The sequence below is a fragment of the Neoarius graeffei genome, chromosome 10 (assembly GCF_027579695.1).
Source record: "Neoarius graeffei isolate fNeoGra1 chromosome 10, fNeoGra1.pri, whole genome shotgun sequence".
In the NCBI taxonomy this organism is placed as follows: Eukaryota; Metazoa; Chordata; class Actinopteri; order Siluriformes; family Ariidae; genus Neoarius; species Neoarius graeffei.
In genome coordinates this window covers 89,529,587-89,538,949 of record NC_083578.1, presented here as the reverse complement: position 1 = coordinate 89,538,949, position 9,363 = coordinate 89,529,587, and the positions used below count along the sequence as shown (strand labels likewise).

At 43.0% G+C, this 9,363-nt stretch overlaps 1 protein-coding gene across 1 annotated transcript; it reads left to right on the top strand.

Annotated features, from left to right (window-relative positions):
• Positions 1-3,164: 3,164 nt before the first annotated feature.
• ccdc181 (coiled-coil domain containing 181) lies at positions 3,165-6,303 on the top strand. The gene is made up of 5 exons (XM_060930940.1): positions 3,165-3,266; positions 4,196-5,017; positions 5,150-5,296; positions 5,445-5,602; positions 6,132-6,303. Exons 1-5 carry the CDS (start codon positions 3,165-3,167, stop codon positions 6,301-6,303), a joined length of 1,401 nt encoding a protein of 466 aa, XP_060786923.1.
• Positions 6,304-9,363: the final 3,060 nt, after the last annotated feature.

Genomic DNA, 9,363 nt, shown 5'->3' with positions numbered 1-9,363 from the left:
TGTTAATTAATTATTCATAAGGTTCTTAAAATTTGTGTGCGCATGCGTGGGGGGTTCGCTGGGCTGTGTTTTCGGTCTCTATGGTGACAGGCAGCTTGGAGAGGATTAAACATCTACCTACCACACTCACACAGACAGGAAGTTGACTGATAAATATCCTCCTTTAGGAACAGAAACGCTTCTGCTCTCCATAACGCAAAAGAAAACAGAGCAGTGTGTATTCCAGGTGAGTTGCATTATGTGTGTGTGTGTGTAGAGGCCAGAACTTAAAGACAGCTACACACACAGTGTTAAGACACATTTTGACTAAATGTGCCACATCAGAAAAAAAAAAAATTTAAAATTAAAATAATTTTTTAAAAATGGTTCTCTCTCTCTCTCTCTCTCTCTCACACACACACACACACACTGTGTGTGTGTTTTATAAGTTTATTCAATAGCAAGGCACCCTTTCAACGTTTATTTTTTAACTATTTAAGCTTATTAAATCCATCAGTTTTTTTAAATAAATAACTTGTCGATGAAGTTCTACAGAAGTGAGCGAGGTTTCAGTGTTTGTAAGTCCTGGTCACTGAACCCATCTTGGTCTCCTTAACACATTTATTATGTACTGAATTAACATTACATTGAAATTATTTTAATACATGTTCATTGCATATTCAATGTTCAATGCAATTTGCTCTTAAAATGGATAAAACCCCAGATTACACCGTCATTCTTTCAAACACCAGTTTAAATGCTGACTGATCTGAATCAGCACCTCGGTCTCGATATTTACGATACGTGTGTGCTGATATAAAGCCGGATCTCTCAGGTAAACAGTGTTCCGCAGTGGCGACTGAATGAACCTGAGTATCAGCTCAGTCCAGTACGACACGACATGCTCAGATGTTTTTTTTTTATTTCTGACCTTTGTGGAGTGTTTTATTCCTTCTCTCCTACAGCAAGTTGGCAATAATTAGAAGGTAAGGCAGCTTTATTTATATCACACATTTCATACACTAAGGCAACTCAAAGTGCTTTACAGAGCAATAAAATAGAGAACATGATAAAAAGATATACAGTGGTGCTTGAAAGTTTGTGAACCCTTCAGAATTTTCTATATTTCTGCATAAATGTGACCTAAAACATTATCAGATTTTCACACAAGTGCTAAAAGTAGATAAAGAGAACCCAGTTAAACAAATGAGACAAAAATATTATACTTGGTCATTTATTTATTGAGGAAAATGATCCAATATTACATATCTGTGAGTGGCAAAAGTATGTGAACCTTTGCTTTCAGTATCTGGTGTGACCCCCTTGTGCAGCAATAACTGCAACTAAACGTTTGCGGTAACTGTTGATCAGTCCTGCACACCGGCTTGGAGGAATTTTAGCCCGTTCCTCCGTACAGAACAGCTTCAACTCTGGGATGTTGGTGGGTTTCCTCACATGAACTCCTCGCTTCAGGTCCTTCCACAACATTTCCATTGGATTAAGGTCAGGACTTTGACTTGGCCATTCCAAAACATTAACTTTATTCTTCTTTAACCATTCTTTGGGAGAACGACTTGTGTGCTTAGGGTCGTTGTCTTGCTGCATGACCCACCTTCTCTTGAGATTCAGTTCATGGACAGCTGTCCTGATATTTTCCTTTAGAATTTGCTGGTATAATTCAGAATTCATTGTTCCATCAATGATGGCAAGCCGTCCTGGCCCAGATGCAGCAAAACAGGCCCAAACTATGATACTACCACCACCATGTTTCACAGATGGGATAAGGTTCTTATGCTGGAAGGCAGTGTTTTCCTTTCTCCAAACATAACGCTTCTCATTTAAACCAAAAAGTTCTATTTTGGTCTCATCCATCCACAAAACATTTTTCCAATAACCTTCTGGCTTGTCCACGTGATCTTTAGCAAACTGCAGATGAGCAGCAATGTTCTTTTTGGAGTGCAGTGTCTTTCTCCTTGCAAGCCTGCCATGCACACCACTGTTGTTCAGTGTTCTCCTGATGGTGGACTCATGAACATTAACATTAGCCAATGTGAGAGAGGCCTTCAGTTGCTTAGAAGTTACTCTGGGGTCCTTCGTGACCTCGCCGACTATTACACGCCTTGCTCTTGGAGTGATCTTTGTTGGTCGACCACTCCTGGGGAAGGTAACAATGGCCTTGAATTTCCTCCATTTGTACACAATCTGTCTGACTGTGGATTGGTGGAGTCCAAACTCTTTAGAGATGGTTTTGTAACCTTTTCCAGCCTGATGAGCATCAACAACGCTTTTTCTGAGGTCCTCAGAAATCACCTTTGTTCATGCCATGATGCACTTCCACAAACATGTGTTGTGAAGATCAGACTTTGATAGATCCCTGTTCTTTAAATAAAACAGGGTGCCCACTCACACCTGATTGTCATCCCATTGTTTGAAAACACCTGACTCTAATTTCACCTTCAAATTAACTGCTAATCCTAGAGGTTCACATACTTTTGCCACTCACAGATATGCAATATTGGATCATTTTCCTCAATAAATAAATGAGCAAGTATAATATTTTTGTCTCATTTGTTTAACTGGGTTCTCTTTATCTACTTTTAGGACTTGTGTGAAAATCTGACGTCGTTTTAGGTCATATTTATGCAGAAATATAGAAAATTCTCAAGGGTTCACAAACTTTCAAGCACCACTGTAAATTTACAATAAAAGAGTAAAAAGTAAAAATATAAAAGGTAAAATTGATTTACAGAGTGATTTACAATTTAAAATACAATTTAAATTTAAAATTCATTAAAAATAGCAAATGTGCAGACAAAAAGGTGCAAAAATAAAATATTTAGAATTTTTATTCATTAAAAAAACAACATACTTTTTGTCCATTTATAGTTATGTTTTAATATTGTAGAATGTCCTCAAAACAGGCCTCCCACCAGTGTCTATTTTTTTCTGTCTTTTGAGGTTAATAACCCAAAATAACTCATCTTGCCGTGTTACTGAGACACCGCAAAGTGTAAACTCATCTATCCTGAAGATAACCTAAAGTTAGAGCTTCACCTAAGATTGTTATAAAGTTTTCACACTGGAGACTCCTTCCAGAAATGTCACATAAACACATTTCTCCTTCCAGAAAATGTTTTTTAATTTATTTATTATTGGGTTCTCTTTAGAGAGAGAGAGAGAGAGAGATGAGCGTGGCTGTGAACGGTAACACTCAGGAGGAATACGAGGACGACTTTGAGAAAGATCTGGACTGGCTGATCAATGAGGAGAGCAAGAATGAGGAGCAGGTAAGTGTGTGTGTGTGTGTGTGTTGAAAATGGAAACAGATACATAAAGAGGCTGTGTTTAATAATGTATTGCACTGAGACGTAGTTCTGCATTTCTGTGTGTGTTTGTGTTTCACACACTTGGCGCATGCTCACTACATTACATTACATTACATTAATAGCGTTGAGCAGACGTTCTTATCCAGAGTGACATACAACATACCAAGAGCAGCCTGGGGAGCAGTTTGGAGGTTCGGTGCCTTGCTCAAGGGCACTTCAGTCATTCCTGCTGGTCAAGAGAATCAAACCAGCAACCTTTTGGTCCCAAAGCTGCTTCTCTAACCTTTAGGCCATGGCTTTCCCCTGATTGGCTAAAAGCTCATGCCTGAATCTTATTTGTATCTCACACACACTCACTGCAAACTCTTTGCACATGCTCTACACTCAAACGCAAAAAGATTCACACTCCAAATTTTGAGGATGTGAGAAATTTCTTTCTTTTATTGAAAACTTTGACCTGTAATTTGACTGCTTAAATTTTTAATGCCTTAATTACGAGGTAATAAATGAAATATGTTGGGTCATTAGTGTCATCAATGATGTAATCAACTAGAGCAGGCTAATGGGGATGCAAACTTTTGCACTTGTTAAAGAGTACTGACCAAGACTCAGTTAGTAATGCCATTAAATGAACATGATTTTTTTTCTTCGATAAACAGGAAAACAGTGTTACATCTTTCACCCAGAAACCAAAGGGGGTGCAAACTTTTGCATTCAGCAGAAGTAAACGAATAGGACAGACGTTATTTGCTGAGCGCTCAGTACAATTGTGGATGTTATTGTAAATATCGCAATGTATCGTATAACCATTTATCAGCACACACATCATCAGAGTTGTAGATTGCTGTATTCCATCGTGCACGTCACTGCTCCGGCTTTATCCAAAACAGGATGAAGACAACACCGAAGCCCAGATAGACCACCACAAGCTGGAAGATGAAGAACGAGGGAAGGAACTTGATGAAGGGAAGAGTAAAAGTGACACAGACGCCAACGGAGATAACGAAAGGTGGCCGACGCCCATGGATCCTTTGCAGGATGTGTTAGATGGCAATGGTGATTCTAAACATGAGCAGGATGAAGAAGAGGGTGATGAAGAAAAGAAATCCATCCTGCAGAAGATCGAACAGGCGAACAGGCAACTGCAGGACCAGGAAGCGCCGGACGAGACACGTCGTCGCCGTCTGCACTTCAAAGACACCCTCGTGGACCTGGTGGTCCCTGCCAGTGACCTGGAGGACAGTCAGGTGGACGTCTCGGGCCACATGCTGAAGCTGAAGATTTCCTCTCAGGAGGAAAGCCACAGAGGAGATGGACACAGAGAAGGAGTGAGAGAAGGACGAGTGCTGGTGGAGAAGGATGGAAAGTTTGATCTTGTGAGTCTGAAAGAGGTGGAGAGTCCCGGATTGCTCCCGCCTCTCCCCGAGATGCAAAGAGAACCAGGTAAGAGTCCGTCCTCTTCCCCGAAACTGTTCTGCAACTCAGGTTCTTCAGCCTCCTCCGAACCTCGCTATGTGCCCAGGCCTCCAGCACGACCCCGGGCGCGTCCCAATTCGGCAAGCAACATGCAAAGGGTGATGTTTAGACACGGCAGCCAGCGTAGGGTTCAATCAGCCAGCGGCGTTTCACCTCATGCCACCTTTTTCCTCTCGCCGGAGCAGAAAGAGCTGCTGAACAAACAGCAGCAGAGGAGAGAGAAACTCGCCAGAGAGGTGCGGAGTTTCATGTGAAAATTACATTTCACATCATGTCTAACGATCACAAGGATGTCTAAAACATAACTTAATACATTCCAAAGTTTTATGCAGCTCTATAAAGTGTATTATCCACTTTTTTCTTCTCAGGAGGAAGAGCGACGGTGTGAGAAGGAGCAGCAGAAGCGTCAGGAAAATGAGCTGGCATTCAGGTCATGGCTGATGAAGAAGAGGCAGCAGCTGCGGGAGGAGAGGAGAGTGCAGAGAGCTCAGGAGATGGAGAGGATGAGCGGAAAGGTGCGTATCACAACAGACAGATATGCGGTAGAAGGTTCTAGCACATTTATAAGTTATACCTCTTTATTATAACAACAGCGTGTTATTGTGTGTGTGAGTGATGAGTTAACGTTATAGTGTGTGTATCCGTGTGTGTGGATGAACACAGAAGGAGTGCTGTGACGCCGAGGAGGCGTTTAAACTCTGGCTGCAGAAGAAGCAGCAGCAGCAGCTGAAGGAGCGCCAGCTGGAGGAAATGAAGAGGCTCGAGATGGAGAGCAGCAGCTACCTGCACCAACCCGAGGAGTGTGAGAAAGCCTTCAGGCTGTGAGTCAACAACACAATCACTCCTCATAATGTGATGTTTCATTACGGTGTCTACAGGATTTTGCTCTTCTCATTCCTCAGTATGTAGAAACCATCCTAACAGCACTCTTGCATCACACTGTGGGTGAGGATGAGGGTTCGATTTTGAGGTTTAGGAGTAAAATACCCCTGAGTATCTCATTTTAAATGTCTAAAACTAATCTAAGCAGTTCAATAAATTGTTGAACAGTTGTAGAGAATAAAACACACAGTGTTGTGCTCTTTGTGGAAAATAATCAGCAGTGGCATGGTGTGATGGAGTCGATTTCCTGTTACCACCCTGAGGTTGTTTAGTTTCTTATTACAGCACATCCTTAAGAGTTAAGAGCTCTTCATTTATGACTCTTCTTGTGTCCAAAACTGACTCTATGACTCTAGTGGTGTCTATTTCCTACAAATGTCCACATGCATTATGGGTAATCTGTATACAGTGTTTAAACATTATTCTTTTTTATGAGTACAGGTACGAGGACTGTGTGTTTCTGTTCAGGTGGTTGAGGAGGAAGCGGGTGGAGAAGCGGCTGGAGCAACAGGCTGCTCGAGAGCACTCTCGCAGGCTGTTGATGGAAGGACGACGCACCAGACGCATGAACGACCTCTACTACCCCGTCAATGAGATCCAGTCCCTCCGCTTCAACCAGCCCTACAGCTACCGTTTCTAAACTCCTCCCAGTTCCATAATCACAACAGCTGCCATCTCATCTCATCTCATTATCTGTAGCCGCTTTATCCTGTTCTACAGGGTCGCAGGCAAGCTGGAGCCTATCCCAGCTGACTACGGGCGAAAGGCGGGGTACACCCTGGACAAGTCGCCAGGTCATCACAGGGCTACAACAGCTACCAATAAAAGCTAATTTTCAGTCACCTTGCTTACTGCTTTTGAGCTCCTCTCAACTTTGTATTCACCATTACTAAGTTCCTTCCAATTTCCTAATCACCATGGTGAAGACCCTAGGAGTGGCGTTCAATGACAGACTCTCCTCTTCAGCAAACATCGCTGCAGTGACCCAGACATGTAGATTTCTTCTTTACAACATCTGAAGGGGGCTTAGTGGTTAGCGCTGTCGCCTCACAGCAAGAAGGTCCGGGTTCGAGCCCCGTGGCCGGCGAGGGCCTTTCTCTGCGGAGTTTGCATGTTCTCCCCGTGTCCACGTGGGTTTCCTCCGGGTGCTCCGGTTTCCCCCACAGTCCAAAGACATGCAGGTTAGGTTAACTGGTGACTCTAAATTGAGCGTAGGTGTGAATGTGAGTGTGAATGGTTGTCTGTGTCTATGTGTCAGCCCTGTGATGACCTGGCGACTTGTCCAGGGTGTACCCCGCCTTTCGCCCGTAGTCAGCTGGGATAGGCTCCAGCTTGCCTGCGACCCTGTAGAACAGGATAAAGCGGCTAGAGATAATGAGGTGAGATGAACATCTGAAGGATCTGCCCCTTCCTCATCACCTACTCTACTCAGCTCCTGGTCCAAGTGCTGATCCTCTCCCGCTTGGACTACTGCAACTCTCTCCTCACTGGCCTTCCAGCATCTGCCATTAGACCCCTGCAGCCTGCCTGGTCTATAACCTCCCTTGTTCCTCCCACGTTACCCCTCTGCATGCCGCCCTTCACTGGCTGCCTGTTGCAGCTCGCATCAAATTTACAATGTTGGTGCTAGCTTCCCAGGCTGTCAAGGGGTTAGGGCCAGCATATCTCCAGAGACTGATCTGCCCCTACACGCCAGCCAGATCCCAACGCTCCGCTACTACTGGTCGCCTGGCCCATCCTCTTTTCAGCTCCTGCCCAGCCTGCTCAAGACTGCTGTCTGTCCTGGTTCCCCATTGGTGGAATGACCTTCCCATTGAGGTCAGAACTGCCAACTCCCTGAACACCTTCAAGCGCAGACTGAAGACTCACCTCTTCAGACTGCATCTCTCCCCTTCTTCCCTGCCCACTGTGTAATCACATAGCGGTCTAGACCAACCCAGGCTGTGTACTGTCTAGCCTGGGGTTAGCCGTTGGAGTTTTATTTTACTCTAGTTGTACTTTGTATGGTTGAATTGTTTCCTTGGCTGTTTGCTGATTGTTGTTACGTCAACAGAATATTACACTCGGTGTTATTCTGTCACTTGTTCAGTTGGGACTAGAACTTTCTTGTCCAGAAGTTCAACACTTCTTGTACCTGACTTTTGCACTTGTTGTATGTCACTCTGGCTCAGAGCGTCTGCTAAATTTCTGTAATGTAATATTTCTAAGCCCCGCCCATTTTCAATTGTACTTGTGTTAGTTTCCATCACTCAGTTTTACACATAAAGCCCTGTAACATCTATATTGACTGATAATTTAACCAGAATTTATATTTTACATTACACTGTGAACTATTTATTATTTATGTTTGACAGATGTGATATGTTTCAGAGTATGTTTATATGAGAGAGTGAACTCTCATCTTGTGTGGTGGTCAAAAAATATATATGTATATTTATTATTAAACAAAATAATGTTTGAACCATCTTTGGATTCATGTTTATAACTATTTTGGAAAAGTGAGGAATAAAAACATTAAAACGTGATGCCTGGGTTCGAGTCAAAGCATGAAAAGCGTGCAGACCCAGGACACAGTGCGCATAAATGATTCTTCTTCTTATTTTAATATACTGTACAGTGTTTGCACCATTCATTAGATTTATGTGTGTGTTTTTCTACAATATAGTTTAAAACGTATTTGAGTAATTTGTGGTGTTTAATTTATTTACAGTGGGGCAAAAAAGTATTTAGTCAATCACCAATTGTGCAAGTTCTCCCACTTAAAAAGATGAGAGGCCTGTAATTTTCATCATAGGTACACTTCAACTATGAGAGACAAAATGAGAAAAAAAAAATCCAGAAAATCACATTGTCTGATTTTTAAAGAATTTATTTGCAAATTATGGTGGAAAATAAGTATTTGGTCATAACAAAAGTTCATCTCAATACTTTGTTATATACCTTTTGTTGGCAATGACAGAAGTCAAATGTTTTGTGTAAGTCTTCACAAGGTTTTCACACACTGTTGCTGGTATTTTGGCCCATTCCTCCATGCAGATCTCCTCTAGAGCAGTGATGTTTTGGGGCTGTCGCTGGGCAACACGGACTTTCAACTCCCTCCAAAGATTTTCTATGGGGTTGAGATCTGGAGACTGGCTAGGCCACTCCAGGACCTTGAAACGCTTCTTACGAAGCCACTCCTTCGTTGCCCGGGCGGTGTGTTTGGGATCATTGTCATGCTGAAAGACCCAGCCACGTTTCATCTTCAATGCCCTTGCTGATGGAAGGAGGCTTTCACTCAAAATCTCACGATACATGGCCCCATTCATTCTTTCCTTTACACGGATCAGTCGTCCTGGTCCCTTTGCAGAAAAACAGCCCCAAAGCATGATGTTTCCACCCCCATGCTTCACAGTAGGTATGGTGTTCTTTGGATGCAACTCAGCATTCTTTCTCCTCCAAACACGACAAGTTGAGTTTTTACCAAAAAGTTCTATTTTGGTTTCATCTGACCATATGACATTCTCCCAATCCTCTTCTGGATCATCCAAATGCTCTCTAGCAAACTTCAGACGGGCCTGGACATGTACTGGCTTAAGCAGGGGGACACGTCTGGCACTGCAGGATTTGAGTCCCTGGCGGCGTAGCGTGTTACTGATGGTAGCCTTTGTTACTTTGGTCCCAGCTCTCTGCAGGTCATTCACTAGGTCCCCCCGTGTGG